At 40.1% G+C, this 21,367-nt stretch overlaps 4 protein-coding genes across 11 annotated transcripts; all 4 read left to right on the top strand.

Annotated features, from left to right (window-relative positions):
* The first annotated feature begins 628 nt into the window (after positions 1-628).
* LOC147533915 (uncharacterized) lies at positions 629-1,126 on the top strand. Its single transcript, XM_086650078.1, has one exon. The coding sequence runs from the start codon at positions 629-631 to the stop codon at positions 1,124-1,126; it is 498 nt and encodes a 165-aa protein (XP_086506204.1).
* Positions 1,127-6,397: 5,271 nt separating this feature from the next.
* LOC147533914 (protein DETOXIFICATION 33-like) lies at positions 6,398-11,148 on the top strand. The gene is made up of 9 exons (XM_086649070.1): positions 6,398-6,667; positions 7,307-7,726; positions 7,799-8,337; positions 8,428-8,514; positions 8,642-8,698; positions 8,778-9,016; positions 9,154-9,272; positions 10,208-10,294; positions 10,964-11,148. Exons 2-9 carry the CDS (start codon positions 7,409-7,411, stop codon positions 11,036-11,038), a joined length of 1,521 nt encoding a protein of 506 aa, XP_086505196.1. The 5' UTR covers positions 6,398-6,667; positions 7,307-7,408; the 3' UTR covers positions 11,039-11,148.
* A 2,219-nt stretch (positions 11,149-13,367) lies between these two features.
* LOC147533913 (protein DETOXIFICATION 33-like) lies at positions 13,368-16,788 on the top strand. Of its 5 annotated transcripts, XM_086645332.1 has the most exons (11): positions 13,368-13,535; positions 13,791-13,843; positions 13,970-14,256; positions 14,586-15,133; positions 15,238-15,324; positions 15,432-15,488; positions 15,606-15,844; positions 15,930-16,048; positions 16,137-16,223; positions 16,318-16,393; positions 16,479-16,788. In XM_086645332.1, exons 3-11 carry the CDS (start codon positions 13,993-13,995, stop codon positions 16,493-16,495), a joined length of 1,494 nt encoding a protein of 497 aa, XP_086501458.1. In that variant the 5' UTR covers positions 13,368-13,535; positions 13,791-13,843; positions 13,970-13,992; the 3' UTR covers positions 16,496-16,788. The 5 variants fall into 5 exon arrangements, with proteins under 5 accessions (XP_086501458.1, XP_086501456.1, XP_086501457.1 ...); XM_086645330.1 differs by lacking the exon at positions 13,791-13,843 and having other exon boundaries at positions 13,371-13,535; positions 13,916-14,256; XM_086645331.1 differs by having other exon boundaries at positions 13,430-13,843.
* A 500-nt stretch (positions 16,789-17,288) lies between these two features.
* Positions 17,289-20,857, top strand: LOC147533912 (protein FAR1-RELATED SEQUENCE 5-like). 4 transcript variants are annotated; one of them, XM_086645325.1, is made up of 3 exons: positions 17,289-17,937; positions 18,015-20,261; positions 20,544-20,857. In XM_086645325.1, exons 2-3 carry the CDS (start codon positions 18,069-18,071, stop codon positions 20,709-20,711), a joined length of 2,361 nt encoding a protein of 786 aa, XP_086501451.1. In that variant the 5' UTR covers positions 17,289-17,937; positions 18,015-18,068; the 3' UTR covers positions 20,712-20,857. The 4 variants fall into 4 exon arrangements, with proteins under 4 accessions (XP_086501451.1, XP_086501454.1, XP_086501452.1 ...); XM_086645328.1 differs by having other exon boundaries at positions 17,680-17,929; XM_086645326.1 differs by having other exon boundaries at positions 17,680-17,937; positions 18,018-20,261.
* The last annotated feature ends 510 nt before the right edge of the window (positions 20,858-21,367 follow it).

The raw sequence follows: 21,367 nt of genomic DNA, 5'->3' as shown, positions 1-21,367 counted from the left end.
TACTCCCTCTTCAATTGATAGTTCCCCCTTGTTAATTACACCAAACCGATCATATTTGAAGAAACCCTAATTTGATAAACCCTCTGCCTGAACCCTAATTTTGGTCGGCGACGGCGCTTCAAACAGGAACCCTAAATTTGGTTGGGAAAATCGACTGACCCTACCCGGTTGCTTTGACCCGTGACCCTACCCGGTTGTCTTGACCCGTGACCTTACCCGGTTGTCTTGACCCGTAACCCTACCCGGTAGCCTTAACCCGTGAACGACAAAGTCTACCCACTTTGACCGAAACAGTCTTCTGACTTTGACTGACCAATTTTTATTTGTGACAGCACCTCACTACGATCTTTTGTGACGGTTTTTTTTTTTCCCACAGTACATAAACTGTTTGGCTTATTTGTGACAGCATCTACTGTCATATTAACTTCCCAACACTTCTGTTAAGTTGTGACATTCTGGGCTGTCCCTTTTATTTCCTAACACTTCTGTTTGGACTATTTGAGACAACACCTACTTCCTTTTTTCTTTCCGACACTTCTGTTAGTTGTGCAAATTCTGAACCGTCCCTTATATATTATTGTGACGTTGATTTTAAAATAGATTATTTTCTTCTATTCTTTACAGAACAATGACTTCTGGACAATCTGCCAATATCAGTGATCTGAACTCGAATTCAGATGACACTCCACCGATGACAGACACTACTCCTCCTCTTCAACAAATATGTGAGGCTTATTATGTGCATCCTTCGGACAATGCCACTTCTGTTGGTGTTAATCCCGTTCTTACCGGTCCAGACTATGCTGAATGGGCTCACAGTATGCACGATGCTCTTATCATTAAAAATAAGCAAGGTTTTATCGATGGGTCGCTCCCTAAACCGACGGATCCTGCGCAACTTCATGCATGGACCCGTTGTGACACCATGGTGGCTGCTTGGATATCCAATTCTGTCAGCGAGGAAATCCGACGTAGCACGAGACGTTCGGCTTCTGCTTTTGATCTTTGGAAGAATTTGAAGGAGCGTTTTGCTACGTCTAACGCTACCTACATTTATCAGCTGAAGAAAAAGATTTCTGCCCTTACTCAGGAGCACCCGACTATTTCAGCTTATATTCTCAGTTGAAGTTTTATTGGGACGAATTGGATGCTATCATTCCACCCACTTCATGTGCTTGCCCTGTTGGCAAAACAACTATTGAATATCATCTTACCTCGCGTACGATTGAATTTCTCATGGGTCTTCATGAACGTTATTCTGCGACTTGCAATAACATACTTCTCATGGAACCACTACCTTCTCTGGCCAAGGTATATAATTTGGTCATTCAAGAAGAGCAGAAAAATAAGATCAATGCTCCTTTTGACTTTCACGCTTTCAACGCTAAGATCATGGCTGCTAACAAGTTGAAAGAAAGTGATTTACCTCGCCCGAAAAATAAGCGAGTTCGTCCTTATTGTACTAAGTGCAACCTTCATGGACACATTGCTGACACTTGTAACAGAGATGTAATGTGCACTCATTGCAAACGTCTCGGTCATTCTGTTGATCGATGTTATCTCCTACATGGTCGCCCCCCTCGTCCAGGTGGTGCCCGTAGCACTTCTCAGGGTTCCAGCTCTTCTCCAGCTCCAACTCTTACCAGAGAAGACTATGATCGCATTATGGCAGTTATCAATGCACAAACTCCTTCCAGTTCTGCTATGATGTCAGGTACTTCCCTATCTCACCCTTCTGTTTGGATTGTTGATAGTGGTGCTTCAAACCATGTTTGCTTCTCTCTAGATGCTTTTAGCTCTTATGCTTTAGCACCACCATCTTGTTATGTTCAAATTCCTGATGGAGCGACTTACTTAGTCAAATACATTGGCAGAGTCGTCTTTTCCGACTCTCTCTCTCTATTGACCAAGTTTATTACATTCCTAATTTCCAATTTAAATTGATGTCTGTAAATCAGACTTGTAAATCTTTGAAATCTGGTATTTATTTTGATTCAACTCATTGCCTTTTTCAGACGATCTCAAATCATCAGGAGATTGGTCGGGCTAGGGGTGGGAATTGGGCGGGTATGGGCGCCCATGGGCACTTGAAGCATCGGGCTGGGCGGGTCGGGCACAAAATTTCAATGGCTATTAGGGTAAGCGGGTTAATCGGGCGGGCAATTTTAAAATTTGCCTTGTCCATTACCCGCCCAAGCCCATTAAGAAGCTCGGGTAATTCGGGTATGGGCGGGCGGGTAGCGGGTAATCTCATGACTTGAAAAAATTCACTTTTTCCTCTCCTTTTATAAAATCTCCAAACACCTTTCCTGATTCTAAAGAGACAATGTGAGATTAAAACTAGATATTATTTGTATTGTTTCTTTTAGGAATTTAATCTCACATTGAAAACTAATGAAGAATTCTCATGAGATATAATAAAACTTATCCCACTTTTTGTTCCCTCAAAGCCAAAGACTACTTCAGTATTCAACTAGGAATTCTCTTGGGCCACTGGAAATGCATTGGGTTCGTGTGATTGCCCTTAAACATATTGTTTACCATCTCAACTAAGCCTAGCAACATGGACGGTTGGGCTTCAACAACCCATAAAGTTGATGTAATTTGGTTGGTTATCAATGGGTGAGCTTAAGTGGGTGCGGGCATGGGCGGGTGCGCGGGTAGAGGTTTTAACCCATGCCCGCCCACCAAAATTTGGCGGGCTGGGCGGGTTGTGCCCGAGACGGGCGCGGGCGTCCATGGTCCTCGTTGGGCTCGGGTGCCCGTGGGCGGGTTCGGGCTTATGGGCAAAATTCCCACCCCTAGGTCGGGCTGATGCTATTGATGGACTCTACATTCTCCGTAGGAATTTTACTGCACTTGCTTTGAATAAGTCAATTGACGTCTGGCACCGTCGACTTGGACATCCTAATTTAGGCCGTTTACGTACTTTATCAGAACGTTTCCCGTTTATTTCCTTTAATAAGTCGCATGAATGCGTTGTATGCCCTATGGCAAAACAATCTAAGTTGGTTTTTAATAAAAGTAGTAGTTTTAGTACTTTTGCTTTTCAACTTATTCATGCTGATATTTGGGGACCCTTTCAGGTTCCATCTTTAACCAACAAGCGTTATTTCCTCACACTTGTTGATGACTTCTCCAGATTTACTTGGACATTCCTTATGCAAACCAAGTCTGAGACTAAAACACATTTAAACTTCTTTTTTCAGTTTGTTTCCAAACAATATCATAAGAAGATTAAATCTATATCCTCGAGTCCTGAAAATACATTTTCAAACCCGATTGAAACATTTCGTTCTGATAATGGAGCCGAGTTCTTATCCAATGATCTCCAAACTTGGTTCCATTCTCATGGAATTCTCCATCAACGCATTTGCGTCTCCACACCCGAACAAAATGGTGTCGTCGAACGTAAACATCGTCATTTACTCGATGTTGCTCGCGCTTTGCGTTTTCAAGCACATCTCTCTTTAAAATTTTGGGGGGAATGTTTAAAAACGGCAACCTATTTAATCAATAGAATGCCGACTCCAATACTTTCATACAAATCTCCTTATGAAATGTTATATGATTCTCCACCGGACTACTTAGCTCTCCGAGTTTTCGGTTGTTTATGTTTTGCAACCAATACCAACATCCAAAATAAGTTCGATCATCGAGCTAAACCTGGAATATTTGTTGGTTATCCGCCTGAGAAGAAAGGATACACCATTTACGATTTAGAGACACACAATCTCTATGATTCCCGGAACGTGCGTTTTTTTGAGGATAAGTTCCCTTTCGCTGAACGTCAATCGACATTCTCTGAACCTACCTCCTTCACTCCGCTTTCATCGGACGCCTATTACTTCAGTCCCATCGACCATACCCACTCGCCTCATCCGGACTTGTATACTCTCCCGTCTTTGGTCGACGACCATTCACACTCTTCCACTGACGCGACCCCCATCCCACCTATTGTGTTAGACTCCTCATCTTCCGCTGCTTCTTTCTCGGAGGAATCTCTCGAGCTTCCTTCTGACTCTGTTATTCCCTCGCAAGGTATTTCCCCTCTGCAAGGTGCTTCTCCTTCGAAAGAACCTTCACCTTCGAATTCTGACACCACCCCGGTTTCAGCTACTTCTCCTGAAGAGCCTTTACCTTCTTCTCGACCAGTCCGTACAACGAGACGTCCTGCCCATCTGGCTGACTATCTTTGTTCTTGTACTACTGCACCTACGACTTCCACCAAATATCCCTTAACTGACTATGTCAGTTTTGAAAAATTCACCCCTTCCCATCGAGCATTTCTTACTTCCGTTGTCAATACGGAAGAACCCACATCCTATTCCGCCGCCAAGGCTTTTCCAGAATGGCGTGCTGCAATGGATAAGGAAATTCAAGCTCTTGAACAAAATCAAACTTGGTCATTAACTCCCTTACCCCTGGGAAAGAAACCAATTGGTTGTAAATGGGTGTACAAAATCAAATACCGCTCTGACGGATCAATTGAACGTCATAAAGCGCGACTCGTTGCCAAGGGTTATACCCAAGTAGAAGGCATCGATTATCATGATACTTTCGCCCCAGTCGCCAAATTGGTCACTGTTCGTGCACTTCTTTCCGTTGCTGCCATTAAAGATTGGCCCCTCCATCAGTTGGATGTGAATAATGCTTTTCTCCAAGGTGACTTGGATGAAGAAGTCTACATGACTATTCCACCTGGGTTTTCCAGGACTGGTGACCACAAAGTATGTCGCTTGCACAAATCCCTTTACGGATTAAAACAAGCTTCTCGACAGTGGTTTGCCAAATTTTCTACCGGCTTACAAGCTGAAGGTTTTAAACAGTCTTCTTCTGATCATTCACTGTTTTGTTTTTTTGATGGTCCGACTGCCATTTACGTCTTAGTTTACGTAGATGACATCATTATCACCGGCAATAATGCCTCGGAAATTTCATCTCTTCAATTACGTCTCGAGAAACGTTTTTCTCTTAAAAACCTTGGACGACTTCAATACTTTCTTGGAATCGAAGTATCTCGTTCCCCAAAAGGCATTTTCCTTTGTCAACGCAAATACACGTTGGACATTCTTCGCGACTCGGGTCTCCTCGGAGCTAAACCAAGTCTTTTTCCTATGGAACAACACTTAAAGTTATTACCTACTGATGGTACGTCATTAGACGATCCAACTTCGTTTCAGCGTCTTATTGGTCGACTTTTATATGTCACGGTGACTCGTCCTGACATTTCATTTTCTGTGAATTACCTTAGTCAATTCATGCAAAATCCCCACTCTAATCATATGGATGCGGCTACTCGAGTTGTTCGTTATTTGAAAGGCACCATGAATCATGGCCTCCTTCTCTCTTTGTCCAGCACTCTAACTATTTCTGGTTTTACCGACTCTGATTGGGCTAGTTGTCCCATCACCCGTCGCTCGACCACCGGCTACTTCACTATGCTTGGTTCAAGTCCGTTGTCTTGGAAGTCCAAGAAACAACCGACTGTTTCCCGATCCTCGGCTGAGGCAGAATATCGGGCTCTAGCTACACTCACTGCGGAACTGCAGTGGCTGAAATATTTGTTTCAAGACCTTCGTGTCTCAATTCCAGAACCCTTTCAGGTCTTCTGTGACAATATGGCGGCTATGCACATTGCCGCCAATCCTGTCTTTCACGAACGAACAAAGCATATCGAGATCGATTGCCATTTCGTTCGGGAGAAAATTGAATCTGGTCTTATTAAGACGACTCACCTTCGCTCTGCCGATCAGATAGCTGACATCTTTACGAAACCACTTGGTTCAGATCCATTTCATCGGTTACTCTCCAAGTTGGGCTTGATTCAGATTCCTTCCCCTGCTCCAACTTGCGGGGGGGTATTGAAGTATATTGAAGAAAAGGAAGATATCTAGAAGATATCTCCCCAAGATAGAAAGAAATACATAATATAGCAATTGTAATTTTAATTGTTTCCTCTTTGTAATATTTCCTTATTTATTATTTCTCTACAAACCCTATTGTAATCTCTATAAATATGTATCCCATTCAATCAATGAAAGCACCTTTGCTAGTTATATTTCTTGTGTCTCTATCAATTTAACATTGAGATTATAGAATGTCCGTCTCTATCGGTCACATGTTATAGCAGCGTAAATGTATACATAACACCAATATAATTATGGGAGATGCAAGAGTGCTCAACTCGGTGCCTACTAAAATGCCCAGCTGACGTGAGTTCACTAAAAGACAAGGTTTCTCAAAGTTTAACTACCATGAAGACCGCTTTTATTTCTAAACGAGGAAATTCGGACATTCTAGCTAGACACTCTATCATTTGAAAAAGATTTAAAAGGATTGCAATTAACTATATGAAAGGTACAAAAGATTTGTTCTTATCAACCAATAAAAATTCAAATTCAGGAGATTTTCCCTCACTACCCAACCATCTTCTTCTCCAATGGGTCCCATATGACTTGCCAGTTGCCACTATCTATCTTTCTCTATGAGCAGCTCCTTTCTTAAAAGCAAAGGTGTGGTGGAATCAACCTCCTCCTTTATCATCTCTTTTTTCTTCTCCTGATCCAACAACAGACATACTCCCTTTTTCTGATGGAACAAAATGAATCCCTCTGCAAACGGATTATGGCGGGAGAAATACTTTTTGCATCAACCTGAGTGAATGGTAAAACCATCACTCTCTCTCCTTCATTAGCAGTTGGAAGTTGGTAGATATTAATTTTGCCAATTTCTTTTTTTTTTCTCTTCTTCAACTATTTTAATAGCTTTTAGCAGAAACAAATGAAGGGAAGAACTTTCTGTAATTAGTGTTCCAGTCTTGCTTGTATTGTCTGCTTTTTTTACTTTTTTTAAAAATTTCCATGTTTTAGGGTTTAGCCATCATGTTGGGTTGCTCTACTTTGGAATTATTAACTGATTACACACTCAACCAGTTTGAATTCTTTAGACTAATTGACTACTTGTAAGAATAATCCCACATGGGAGAAAGGAAATCTAGCAACCAAGAATATAATGTCTAGGATCTCTCAAGTCTCCACTGATCGCCAATGGGTTTGAGTTGGATGACCATAAACTTGACAGTACTCTTATATTTCTTCCGTTCTTAACTCAGTTTCTCAGTATCTCACTTACAACCCAACTAGTAACTCTAGAAATTTCTTCATTTACAAAAAGCTATTGGCCATCCAAAACTGCATAGTTATTAAATTTATCATGAACAAGGTTCCAGTTTTCGTGGGCACAATTTCTTTTACGGCAAACTGAATGACTCTTTATATATTTGTTGATCGTGTTACAACCACAGAGGAGCTAACGAGTTGGGATGAGCACCAAAATTGCTACATCTAGATAGGTGGTGCACGCTAACACCTTCAATTTCCACCAACTCAATTTTATAGATTGTAATATGGAATCAGACGCCTCATTAGCAAATGTAAAACCAGAACAACAACATCATGGAGAAGGCAATGAGAATGATGATAGTCAAGATGGTCGGCAGAAGCAACAGGAGAACAGGGAGAGGAAAGGAGTAGGGATAATAAAGAAAACATTGTCAGAATCAAAAAAACTTTGGTTCATAGCAGGACCTGCCATCCTAACCAGCGTTCTCCAATACTCTCTGGCTGCCATCACTCAGACAGTTGCTGGACGCATTGGTCCTACCGAGCTCGCTGCCGTTGCCATCCAGAACTTAGCCATCTCTGGCATCGGCTTTGGTGCCATGGTATATATATATAAATACATCATATTGTTTCTTTACCAATTTGTCTATCATGAAATATGTATACGTATGCAGACAGGAATGGGAAGTGCACTAGAGACATTGTCGGGGCAAGCATATGGTGCTGGGCAACTGTACATGCTAGGGATATACCTGCAGAGATCATGGATCATTCTCTTCTTCACTGCTATCATCCTGAGTCCCATCAACGTCTTCGCCACTCCCATCCTGACCATTTTTCATCAGAACCGGGACATTGTGGTCGTCGCTGGGAGGTTCTCCAGGATGATGCTCCCACAGCTCTTTGCCTTTGCCGTCAATGCACCCATGCAGAAGTATTTGCAGGCTCAGAGCAAGGTGGTCGCCATGGCCTGGATCTCTGGGGTCGTGGTGGCTCTTCACGCAGTCTTGAGCTGGTTATTCATCATTAAGTTGGGATTGGGCCTTGTTGGAGCAGCTATCACACTCAACTTGGCTTGGTGGCTCATGAATTTGGGCCTTTTCATATATATTACAATCGACTGCACTGACACATGGTCGGGTTTCTCAGGGCTTGCTTTTAGGGATCTGTGGGGTTTTGTCAAGCTCTCGATGGCTTCTGCTATTATGTTGTGGTACCATGCCTTGCTACATTCATATATTACATATTAAAAGAAAAAAAAATGTTGCATCTATTGAGAATCTCCAATATATAAATTGAGCAGGTTGGAGTATTGGTTTATAATGATACTGCTAGTTCTGGTTGGGGCTCTTAAAAACGCTAAGGTTCCTCTAGCTGCTGCCTCTATTTGGTAACTAAGTTTACAATCACATATTGCTCTATTTATCTCTCTCTATGATTAAATTGTGTAGAAGCTTGAAGTACGAACTCCTAATGTGGTGAGATTGATAAAATATAATTTACGTGTATTTGGACAGCTTGAATCTGGATGGATGGTACGTCATGGTGACCCTGGGATTTCTGATAGCCGTAAGGTATGATATATGTAACTGCCTTCATATGTTATTAAATCAATAGATTCTATAACATAATAAGCAAGAAAGAACTATTTAGTGTGAGAGTTTCAAATGAGCTCGGGGCTGGGCAGCCAGGACAGGCCAAGTTTGCAGTGGTAGTTGCAGTGTTCACATCAGTAATCATTGGACTCGTGGTGATGGTTGTCATTTTAACAACGAGGAATGTGTTCCCATCACTCTTCACCAACGATGTTGCCGTCCGTGACAAAGTTATAAAGATCTCTACCCTCCTCGCTATTAGTGTCATTCTCTCTAGCATTCAACCTGTCTTATCAGGTAAAGAATGCGAACATAAACCACTTCTTTATGGAATTAGATATCATATATATTTGTTGTTAATAAGGTTTTAATGTGTGTGTGTAAGTAAGAAGATAAACCAATTCAAATTGGCACATGTGCATGTTTACCTACAGGAGTAGCGGTAGGAGCGGGATGGCAGTCGGTTATTGCTTGGGTAAACATAGGATGCTTTCTGGTCGTGGGCCTCGGCAGTGGTATCATTATGGGATATAAGTTCCACCTAGGTGTGCAGGTACCATCGTAATATACATATATATACGTATGTATACATATACTCAGCAAACCTTCCTTAATTATATATGGCACGTGAATCTCAAAACTCCGCTAATAACTTATTTAAAATTCAAATCCTCCTGAAAGACTCAAATTTTTTGTCCTGTAAACTCTAAAATCTATATTTCAAAAGATAAGCTCCAACTTATTAATAGGGATAGACTTATCTCGTTCCAATCTTCTCAAGTTACAATTTTGACTTAATCTAGGAAACTGTAGGAATTAAATTATGTGAGAATAGTCCGACATGGGAGAAGGGGTAACTAGCAACCAAGAATATAATGTATAGGTCCTCTCCACTCATTGCCAATTGGTTTTGAGTTGGATGGCCACAAACTTAACATGGTATTAGAGCTAGGCTCACACGTGATAAGCTTAAAAGTCACACGTGCTCCATGTCACCCGAAAAAAAAAACACGTGTTAGGATAACCACGCCACACGTGAGGGGGCGTGTGAGAATAGTCCGACATGGGAGAAGGGGTAACTAGCAACCAATAATATAATGTATACGTCCTCGCCACTCATTGCCAATTAGTTTTGAGTTGGATGGCACAAACTTAACAGATTAGACATGATCTAGAGCTAAACAATCATAACAACTTATCTTTAAGATCATGCATTAGATATCAACCACTTATTATGGATTTCAAAACTCTCTAGCTAGTGGAGCCAAGCTGACACCATTCACAGGTCTTCTTGATAATAAGCTACCCTTGAACTTCCACAAACTTCTTAGCAGCCATACGACGACCCAGCTTCAAAATCTAGGTAGGCCAAAGTCTTCCGACCGCTGGGCTTGAGCCTGTGGACTTACATTTCACTTAGTGAGAACCCAAGAATTTAACACATAAACGTACATCTATATAACAATACATGAAACAATGAAATGACAGGGACTTTGGGGTGGAGTACTCATTGGATTTTCTGTGCAAATTATAGTCCTGCTCGTAATCACTTGGAGAACTGACTGGAATAAGGAGGTAAGTCCTTTTCTGGTTAACAATGGAAACCTGTTATCTTTTTTGATTTATGAAGGGCTAGAGGAATGATTCTGGCTGGGTTTATGTAAAAACATAAGAAAAAGAAAATTTAGTCCTGTATACAGGTTATAAGAGCAACCCTGCAATTTGGACATCCAAATAAACATTCATAACTGGTGATTTTATTTTCATACATTTACTCCCGAAATGTCAAACGTTCCTTGGGTCAAATTAGTCTAGTGGCCAAAGACCCTCGCCTCGAGTGAACAAGAACTTTGTTTTTTACCTCAAGATCAGAAGTTCTAGGCTTTTTGGGTTCAGTCTCTCTTAAAAAAATTCTAATTATCTATGATCCAAGATGCACTCCTGCAAGTGAAGGGGGTTCGAGTACAAATTGGTTGTGCTCAAACGCTTATAGATCGATTGATTTTTATCTAACTTGTGCATTTGACTCGTCTGTATGGCTGACTTGATCTGATTCTGGGTCCATTTTGCCCGGACATAAAACAAAGAGTCATTATATGATATAATCTGAAACGATTCTTGTGCCCCTAACAAAAGCAAGTTGGACTCAGATGACTAAGATTCAGACAAGTTATATTTTTCTTTTTATTTTTATATTTAGAGCGACTTATTGGTGAGAAAGACTAAATCGAGGTGCGCATGCAGGTATCTTTGGCTAGAGATAGGATTGCTGAATGGGGTGGTTCTGCCGCAGCTGCGCCACCAAATGCTGAATGTTGATCCAAGGAGCCACTCATATATGTTGTTGTTGTTGTCACTATTGGGTACTCATGAGCAATCTATTAAACAATTAGTGCTTTATATTTTTAAATGATGAGTATTGATGATCATATGCAATCTCAAGGTTCTTTTAGGGTGCCTTCAATTCTGCACACTGGCACATGTACATGTTGGAAAAAGGGTTGATTTTCTAAGCTGCAGATCCCTCGAAACTGAAAGTCACAACTTTGAGAAACCGATTTTCACTCACTTGTATCCCAAGAAGACTTTTAGGTGGATTATTTTCTTTTCTTTTTTATTGTTTTAGATCCCAACATGTCCATGGATGCTTCATTTCCCTTTTTACAATTCAGCTGTCCTAGAAAGTGTTTTACTTTCTCTCTCTGAATCCTGTCGGTTCACATTTCTCTATCGGGATTCAGGCCGAGCAAAGTATCAGGGTTGTTTTGCTTGGAAAATGACCTTTTGTCTTATCACATACTTTGGTTGGGATTCAGCTGGATGCGACTAGTATCATTGTTATTTTTGCTTTTTTTTTTTGAGTTTTCTAAATCTACCCCATCGAAACAAATTTGTAATTGAAGCTTACCGTTGATAATTGGTAATTAAGTTTACCTTCCTAAACTTATCATTTTTTTGTCAAAAACATTAGAGGTGTTGGAGAGTTCGAATGAAAGGCCTTACCCAAAATAATCTCGTAATGTGATTTATGTTAAACGTAATTCCTTATTTTATTATTTGATTTAGTCGTAAATCAGATTGATAGAAATTTATTCCAGATGCAATTTTAAGTAATTATATCCCATTCGTGTAACACAAACTTAATTCTTTTATAAAAATAATAAATACAATGAGGTAAGCTCAATTATTAATGATTGAGGGGGTAAATTCAAATACAAATGGGTGGTTAGGAAATAAGATAAAAAAAAAAACTCTTTTTTCTTCTGACTTTCATTCAATAATGGAGTACTAATTTTGATTGAAAAGGATGGGTATTCCTTTTCTTTTTCCCACGAGGAAAAGTTAAATATTTGAAATCAAATTAATAGTATAATTCAACTATGATTTCCATTTTCCCGGCAAATGGTATATTTATTTTGTCGGTATTTAACCGTATTCCAATTACCCCCACCTAGTAGGAAAATAAGATGTTTATTCTAATATTAACGTGTTTAGAAGCCATGAGAATTACAAGGTCCCGCCAAATTATAAGGTCCTGAATCATGTGAGTCCTTACACAATATTATATGTTAGTTATCTTGTTGGATAGAATGGAAGTCACTTTCGAGGTATTTCACCCAAATTTTAGGTATAATTGAGGACATTTTACTATGTCACGAGATCGGTCCCACTCCGTAAAACTATGTATTTTATTAATGTTGGAACACATTTATGAATGTGCAAGTTTCTAGTATTTTCAATAAAAACAACCATAATAATAATAGATTTACATGGCTGTCACCTTGAAAGATCACTATAGACAGAATCTGCCCTTTTAATTAAATCCCCTTTTGCTTATATTTCTCACCTAGTTAGTAGTAGTACTCAACTCATTCATGATCCTTTAAATAAATAAATAAAAGAGAGAACTCATTCATGATCTCAATCTCTTTTCTAGGTCAAATTAAGTAGTATAACTAACCACGTTTTCTTTACATATTTAAATTAGATTACAAATAAGAGAAATGCTATTTGGCATTGAAAGAGAACATGGCGAAAGCTGATGTGTCCAACTCCCATTGGTCTAGTCACGTAGAGAGAAAACGCTTCGACCAACGAAGCCAGCCACGTCAACTTTGGGGTTGTGGCCGCGCCACTGTGAGAATAGTCCCACATGGGAGAAGGGGTATCTAGCAACCAAGAATATAAGGTCTAGGTCCTCTCCGCTCATTGTCAATTGGTTTTGAGTTGGATGACCACAAACTTAACATAGTATCAGAGTTAGGCCCACACGTGATAGGTTTAAAAGCCACACGTGCTCCACGTCACAAAAAAAAACACGTGTTAGGCTCAAAGAACCCCAACGGGAGCGTGAGAATAGTCCCACATGGGGGAAGGGGTATCAGAGCTAGGCCCACACGTGATAGGTGTTTAAAAGCCACACGTGCTCCACGTCACAAAAAAAACACGTGTTAGGCTTAAAGAACCCCACACGTAAAGGGGCGTGTGAGAATAGTCCTAGGAGAAGGGGTATCTAGCAATCAAGAATATAAGGTTTAGGTACTCTCCACTCATTGCCAATTAGTTTTGAGTTGGATGACCAGAAACTTAAGAGGCCCTTCACACCAAATAGCTTTCTCTTATTAATTAGTTCATTAGATATTAAACCAACAAGTCAACAACTTGTCTTTAGAATTGAAGTAAAAGTTACAACTTTTTAGTCTGATTGATAAAACAGAACTTGAAAGCTCCTTTAATTATCCATCATCCCTGCAACCAGCTGCTGCTGCTATTGGGGTTCAAGAATCAAGATGGGATCGTGATAATATAATAAGTGGTATTATATCTTACCTCCATAACTTGCAGCCATGTTATTAATGAGAGTAGTTTAATATTGTTCTTAATAAAAACAAACTTCATTAATATAAATGGGTAGAAATCCAGGTCTTAATTATATGATCGTCATTGACATTAGCGGGTAACGTGTGGACTGGATCAAAAAATGAATTATATAATCTTTGTATTAAGAAATGATTAATTAGTCTTCGCTTCGGTCTTCGTGTCTTCCGATCCTTCTCTTCATTGCTGGCAGATGGGAAGGAACCTGGTCAATAATATCATAACAATTATGCTATAAGGCTATAAGTAGGTAAGCTAGGCTAGTTATTTTTGTTGATCATCTCTTCATATCTCATCTTTTGTATTTGTTGTTTTAAGGGGGTGTTTTCTCAACACCTTCAACAACATACTTGTGTTTTTGCAACAAATTAGGAAGCCACTACTAGCTTGTCATCATGGCCATGGGTGGTGCTGTTGTCCGTACCTATTCATCGTCGGCAGTTCCTTTGCTTAGCAAGTGGGAGGAGAAGAAGTCGTCGAGATGGGTGGAGGAGATGAAGCTGATCTGGTACATAGCTGGTCCAGCCATTCTAACTTCCCTGTTTCAGTACACTCTAGCCGCTGTTACTCAGACCATGGTTGGTCACGTTGGCACCACGGAGCTTGCAGCTTTCGGAATTCAAAACCTTGTCATTGGTGGAATCGGTTATGGCGTCATGGTACTATTTCTCTTCAATATTAAGTTTCACATATCTTTACTTCAAATCTTTCTTTTTCTCTTCCTAGAAGTCACAACTCCATACAACTAGCTTAATAGATAGTAATCGATCCACCTGACTGCTTGACCGTTATAACAGTACGTCAGTACTCACAGTCGGGCCTTCCTGTCGATCAATTATAAAAGATCTGATACTTTTATTGTAGTCCAATTATGTCCAACTAAAGTCAGGATCTTGAAATCAAGTCTTCAAAAAAAATTCAAGTAATAAATTCATGGCCATGGGCTTCAAATAACTAGTAAATTGTATGGTTGGGTAAATTAAAACAGCTGGGAATGGGAAGTGCATTAGAGACACTATGTGGGCAAGCATACGGAGCAGGGAAGCTGGACATGTTGGGGATATACATGCAGAGATCGTGGGTAATTCTACTGTCTACTGGTGTCATCCTCTCCATCGTTAACGTTTGCGCCACGCCCTTTCTGAAGATGCTAGGTCAGAGTTTGGAGATATCGGAGAAGGCTGGGAAACTATCCATCTGCTTGATACCCCAGCTGTTCGCATACGCCTTCAACTTCCCCATTCAAAAGTTCTTGCAGGCTCAGAGCAAGGTGCTAGCCATGGCATGGATATCTCTAGGGGTGTTGCTGCTTCATACGGTGTTGAGTTGGGTTTTTATCCTAGGCCCACTTCAAATGGGCCTTTCTGGAGCTGCTATCACCCTCAATTTCTCATGGTGGATCCTAGTCATTGCTCAGCTCCTCTACATAGTGTTCTCAGATTCCTGCCGTGAATCTTGGACGGGGTTATCATGGCTTGCTTTTGCTGATTTAGCTGGATTTGTGTGGCTCTCTCTTGCTTCCGCTGTCATGCTCTGGTATGAAGTTGTATCTATGACCAATTGTTCAAATATGTTGAGAATAGTCCCACATCACTCAACAAGAAAGAAATATTGTCTGAATGAAAATTTGATTCGTGCAGTTTGGAGTATTGGTACTTTATGGTGCTCATTTTGTTGGCCGGACTTCTTAACAACCCAGAGCTTAAAGTTGATGCTGCCGCAATCTGGTAATCCCAATTTCCAATTGTTTACATAAATTATTATATGCTTGGCTCTTGTAAATAATTGTAACTCAAATGAGACCCCGCTTCCCGTTTTTCTTCTTTGCGTGCAGCATGAATGTTGAAGGATGGTTGTTTATGTTCCCACTTGGTTTCTGTGCAGCTATCAGGTGAGCTCACTCGCGCTGCCTCACCTTTTTCTCCTTGGAGAATAATCTACATTATTAGTGAACTTGTCTAATTAAGTTACATTTTGTTGTTGTTTTGTGCATGGGGTGGGGGATTAGCGTGAGAGTGTCGAATGAGCTAGGAGCACAGAATCCAAAAGCTGCAAAATTTTCAGTTTGGGTAATGGTTTCAATGTCAGTGGCAATGCAAACTGTTTTTGCGCTCATACTATTTATAACAAGAAACGATTTTCCAGCACTGTTTACAAACAATAAGTTGGTTATGGAAGAAGCTAGTAAACTTGCCCTTTTTCTATGTGCATCAATACTGCTCTGTAGTATACAGCCCGTTCTTTCAGGTTTGTGTGACGACAATCCACATATATGTATAGTTATGCGAATGCCTAGTAAGTAAACTAACTAAACGGCGACATGAGTTTGCAGGTGTGGCTATTGGAGCTGGTTGGCAAGCTGTTGTTGCATATATTAACATTGCTTGCTACTATTTATTTGGGTTACCACTTGGTGCTCTTTTGGGCTTCAAATACAATTATGGACTAGAGGTAATACTGAGTTTGAGCTGATACCCGAGTGTTTTCTGGGTAAAATATATACTGAATGACATTTTTATTATTAATCGTACGTATGAAGGGATTGTGGACCGGGGTGCTCTCAGGAATGACTTTGCAGACGATTGTCTTGACTATAGTCACTCTGTGCACAAATTGGGATAAAGAGGCAAGTTTGAAATTTAATCATTTTTTCCATGTGGTGGTTTTTTGCTTCCTGGTTCCAAATTCAAGATTTTTGACTGAGAGGGATTGGATTTCAGGCATCATTAGCTAATGAGAGGATATCACATATGGAAAGCTCCGGTAATGGTGGCGACCTTCCTCTAGCCCAAGGCAGTTAAGATCATTTTCTTCGTATTACTCTCTGAAATGACAGTTATACCTTTATTTTGTTACTCTTTCTGAGTTTTATTTTTCTCAGAAGAAGTAAAAGGATAGAGTATGATGCTGATTTGAGGAAAGAAGAAAGAAAAAAGCAGCAGTTTTACCGCGCTTTGGTGACATAGGGCTGGCGAGACTTATATATGGGTTCATGGTTGAGTTTTTAATGCTAATTTTGATGTGGTTTTCGTATTCGAAATTTCATTAATTTATTAAGAGCTAGGGGAATGATTCTGGCTGGTTTATGTAAAACATAAAAATAATATGTAGTCATGTATACAGGTTATAAGAGCTAACACTGCAATTTGAACATCCAAATAAAACATTCATGACTGATGATTTTGTTTTCATGGATTTACTCCCCAAAAATGTCAACCTTTCATTAGGTCAAATTAGTCTAGCGCCGGAGGCCGTCGCCAGGAGTGAACAAGAACTTTGTTTTTTTACCTCAAATTAGGTAAAATTAGTCTAGCGGCCGAAAGGCCCTCGCCAATTAGATGACCAATCGATGGAACCATCTAACTACAAAACTATTTACAATGAACTGATGTTGGGGCCAACTTACATGAAAATCTCTGAAAACTTTTATACGAGCATATAGAAATGTGAGAGATGAAGGGATCGTTTAAAAATTCCTTTCAAGAGTATGTGATGAAGGACATTAAAGAGATTGAAAAACAAAAATAACATAGAAACGCTTACCGTAAATCTTTACATTTTTCCCTAAACGTTTTGATTATGATCTATTAGCCCAAAAAATAAAGCAATGACGAAACTGGTAGTGTCAAACTCGAAGGCTCTCTAAGTTTCTCGTAAGATGACATGTGACAGAATCCCCCAAAATTTCAATAGCGGATTCGTAAATTCCCCCAAGAGAAGTGTATTAAGTATTTACCACCACGAGGAGTTTGTGACCCTCCAGCCCCTTGGACGAAAAAAATTGCATATCCTCCAAAGACATGTCACAATGTGATTATAGGTGGTTCGCCAAATTGTCTTCCTTTTTACACAAAATACATCAGCTAATTTATATACTTTCTCGCTTCTCGTAACGGTCTAATTTTGTATTATCTCGTGATATGTCGTCCAAACCAAAAAATCACAATCGTGATGCTCTACTCGATACTTATCCCGCCTAAATAGTTACCGCCCAAATAGTTACCTTTTTCTAAATCCTGATCGAACACATATCTGACCGAGATTTGCCCGGAATAAGTGCGGGACGGAAAGACATTTTCCCCAAAAGTTAAACCTTAAAATTCCTGAATAGTGTCTTGTGTTGCTTACAGTAAGAGACGGCCATTTCAAGTTCCTTCTAATGCCGGCGGATTTACCAAGTGACTCCGTCTTCATTGATGGAGATAGATAGAAACTTGCTTTGTCTTGTTAATAGAAAACCCTAGATTGAGCTTTCTGTTCCTTCTTTGTCATCTGTCTATCTATCTATTGGGACTGTCTCCGCCAATCGATTGCATACTCCACGCCTCCAAGGTACAGAGGTACATCCCCCCTCTCTCCCTCTCTCTCTCTCTCTATCTCTGTGTAATTGCTTTTGGTTCCATTTCATATGTTGTAGTAGAGCAAATTCAATGATAAAAAGACATCAAGGGAAAACCCTTTTAGCTATAAAATGGAACTATTAGAACCCTTTGATAAAAACATGGATGATGACGATGTGATGGGATTTGACATCGGCTCCGGCGAAGAAGAAGAATTGGTAAAAGAAAACGATGCTGGTGGTGGTTTTGGTATTGATGTGGAGCAACTCGGGTACGATTCTGATTACCAGGAGGAGGAGCTCGAAAATGAGCTTCTATTGTGTACTGATACCGACCTCGAACCCTATGAGGGCATGGAATTCGAATCCGAAGAGGCTGCACGAATTTTCTACAATTCTTATGCCCGTCGCATTGGGTTCAGCACCCGCGTCAGTACCTACCATCGTTCCCGCCACGACGACTCCATTATTTGCCGCCAGATTGTTTGCTCCAGGCAAGGTTTCCATCAAGGTCGGGACCGAAACAGTAAGCGCAAGCAGAAACGCCCTCGTGCTGTTGCTCGTGTTGGTTGCAAAGCTATGATCGTTGTCAAGAAGATGAAGATCAATTCTGGTAAATGGGTTGTCTCCAAGATTTTCAAGGAACACAATCACGACCTTGTTCCACCGGATAAAGTGCATTCTCTCCGATCCCATAAACACATTTCTGGTCCAGCTCGGAGTTTGATCGATACCCTTCAAGCTGCCGGTATGGGACCAAGTGGTGTCATGTCTGTCTTGATTAAAGAATCAGGCGGAGCTAAAAATGTGGGGTTTTCAACCGTGGACTACCGCAACTACCTCACTAGCAGGCAGAGACACTTTGGTGGTGGAGCTCAACAGGTACTTGATTATCTAAAGAGATTACAAACTGATGATCCTACTTTCTTTTATGCAATCCAAGGTGACATTGATCACTCTGGGGGTAACATTTTCTGGGCTGATTCTACCTGTAGAATGAACTACCACCACTTTGGGGACACTGTTATTTTTGACACAGTTTATCGAACCAATAGGTATAGAGTCCCCTTTGCTCCCTTCACTGGGTGGAATCATCACGGACAGCCAGTCTTGTTTGGTTGCGCATTACTTCTGAATGAGTCCGAGGCTTCATTCGTCTGGTTATTTCACACGTGGCTTGCTGCTATGTCTGGGAGACATCCAGTCTCAATTACAACTGACCAAGATAGGGTTATAGAGGCAGCTGTTTCTCATGTGTTCCCAGACACTCGGCACCGTTTCTGTAAGTGGAATATTTTTAGAGAAGCCCAAGATAAGTTGTCTACTGTATATCAATCGCACCCGACTTTTGAGATAGAGTTTCGTAAGTGTATTAACACGACCGAGTCAATTGATGAATTTGAATCATCTTGGAATTTGCTTCTTCAGAGATACAATCTTATGAACAACGAATGGCTTCAGTCTATGTACAATGCTCGACTTCAGTGGGTTCCTGCATATTTGCGCGGCACATTTTTCGGAGAGATGTCTGTGACTCAAGGGAGTGATAGCATAAACTCTTTTTTCGATGGGTATGTGAATGCATCGACTACTGTACAGGTGTTGGCAAAGCAATACGAGAAAGCTGTTGCAAGTCGACATGAGAAGGAAGTAAAAGCAGATTATGATACTATTAATACAGCAGCGGTTCTAAAGACACCTTCGCCCATGGAAAAACAAGCAGCAAGTATTTATACAAGGAAGATATTCATAAAATTTCAAGACGAGTTGGTCGAAACTCTTGCTATTACTGCAACACAAATAAAGGATTCAGGGACAATCACTACTTACAGGGTGGCTAAATTTGGGGAAGAACACAAGTCTTATATTGTTAGTTTCCATGTGTTTGAAATGACAGCAAATTGTAGTTGTCAAATGTTTGAGTTTTCAGGCATTATCTGTAGGCACATATTAGCAGTGTTCAGAGTGACAAACGTTCTAACTCTCCCTTCCCATTACATTTTAAAACGGTGGACAAGAAATGCTAAGAGCGGTGTTGTAGTGGATGACAAGGCTCTCGAATTGCCAAATAATTCCAAGGAGACCTCAATTGACCGCTTTAACAATCTACGTCAAGAAGTGATTAAATATATAGAGGAAGGAGCAAAGTCCTCGTATACTTATAATGTGGCAATGGAGGCCCTAAAAGAAGCCATAAAGAAGGTCACAACTGTGAAGAAGCATGGTGCTGGAATAGCACAAGCTGGAAGCCTGCTTAATGGGAGCAGCGGAGAAGTGAATTTGGGTGAGGGAGCCAATGTAGACCAACTTCATTTGTGCTCTGCGGTTAGTTATTTTTCTGATTATTGTAGTTTTACTATGCATTTTATCGAAGTTAGTAATCAATTATGCCTTTCAACATTATTCAGCTCTCTATGAAATTTGTTCATATGGTGAATACGAAGTGAAACATGCATCTAAACCATGAAAATTATCTTTGAGAATATAAAAAAGACAATTATGGCTCATATCCTCTTGGATTGTTTATTTAGTTGCCCAATAGAGAAACTTGTTTAGTATTGAGTAACCCAGATTCTGATGTTTCTTTGGTGGAATGAATTTTATTAGGTTGAGAAGGAAAGGAAGATTGAGGAACTGGCGAGTGAGCTGGAGAGTGCGAATGAAAGATGTGAAGTATATCGAGCAAATCTTCTAGCGGTTTTGAAGGATATGGAGGAACAGAAGCTTAAGCTGGCAGTCAAAGTGCAAAATGTGAGGCTTGGCTTGAAAGATTAAACCCCATTATGTATGTTTATGTATCACAATAGTTTCATGTGCATAAATAGCAGTCACCCGAATTTTTTTTTTCCCATTTCTTGTACAAATAATAGAGGAGGATATGTCATTGATGAACACACTTGCTGATTTATTGTCTGTTATCTAACTCTCTCTATTCACAAATTTATTCAAAATTTAACCACCAAATCAATTGATTTTATACAACTAAGGCAAGGGTTTGAGTTTTTTCTGAAGGGTAATATATGTATCCGTGTCTCAGAATGCGAGAAGCATTTAAGTTTGTTTCGAGTTCAATTTCATTCCTATGAGACAGACTAGGCGGGGAAGTAATTACAAATCGTTACTCTCATAGTCCCATGGTAGTTAGTTAATGACTTTCTAGGGCAGTTTGAACTTTGCAATTCTAGTAGAGAACTCAAAATTTCCCTACACTAACTTTGGCTTTAATTTCCTACTTGAATGTGTTTCTCATAAGTACCTTCAATTACCTTCACTAATCAACTTTAAAGAAACTAAGCCTGCAACAGATGATTGAAGATAAAAGTTACTTCGAGGGTTGCAACCTCCACTCAACTATTAAATCCTAGATACAGGGAAGAATGGAAACAACAAACTATTTTGACTAATTCAAACAAAAAAAACTTGACTAAAAC

Source organism: Eschscholzia californica, unplaced genomic scaffold (genome assembly GCF_041429995.1).
Source record: "Eschscholzia californica isolate CP2 unplaced genomic scaffold, dmEscCali1.0.p SCAF_6, whole genome shotgun sequence".
Taxonomy (NCBI): domain Eukaryota; kingdom Viridiplantae; phylum Streptophyta; class Magnoliopsida; order Ranunculales; family Papaveraceae; genus Eschscholzia; species Eschscholzia californica.
This window is presented reverse-complemented; position numbering and strand designations above follow the sequence as displayed.

What these genes read in the sequence shown, in the direction of transcription:
- LOC147533914 (XM_086649070.1), top strand. Translation starts at nt 7,409, where the DNA reads ATGGAATCAGACGCCTCATTAGCAAATGTAAAACCAGAACAACAACAT. An exon ending in GCATCGGCTTTGGTGCCATG is followed by an intron (nt 7,727 to 7,798) that starts GTATATATATAT and finishes ATACGTATGCAG; the next exon opens with ACAGGAATGGGAAGTGCACT. An exon ending in GGATTTCTGATAGCCGTAAG is followed by an intron (nt 8,699 to 8,777) that starts GTATGATATATG and finishes AGAACTATTTAG; the next exon opens with TGTGAGAGTTTCAAATGAGC.
- LOC147533912 (XM_086645325.1), top strand. Translation starts at nt 18,069, where the DNA reads ATGGAACTATTAGAACCCTTTGATAAAAACATGGATGATGACGATGTG. An exon ending in AACTTCATTTGTGCTCTGCG is followed by an intron (nt 20,262 to 20,543) that starts GTTAGTTATTTT and finishes GAATTTTATTAG; the next exon opens with GTTGAGAAGGAAAGGAAGAT.
- LOC147533915 (XM_086650078.1), top strand. Translation starts at nt 629, where the DNA reads ATGACTTCTGGACAATCTGCCAATATCAGTGATCTGAACTCGAATTCA.
- LOC147533913 (XM_086645332.1), top strand. Translation starts at nt 13,993, where the DNA reads ATGGCCATGGGTGGTGCTGTTGTCCGTACCTATTCATCGTCGGCAGTT. An exon ending in GAATCGGTTATGGCGTCATG is followed by an intron (nt 14,257 to 14,585) that starts GTACTATTTCTC and finishes AAATTAAAACAG; the next exon opens with CTGGGAATGGGAAGTGCATT. An exon ending in GCTTCCGCTGTCATGCTCTG is followed by an intron (nt 15,134 to 15,237) that starts GTATGAAGTTGT and finishes TGATTCGTGCAG; the next exon opens with TTTGGAGTATTGGTACTTTA.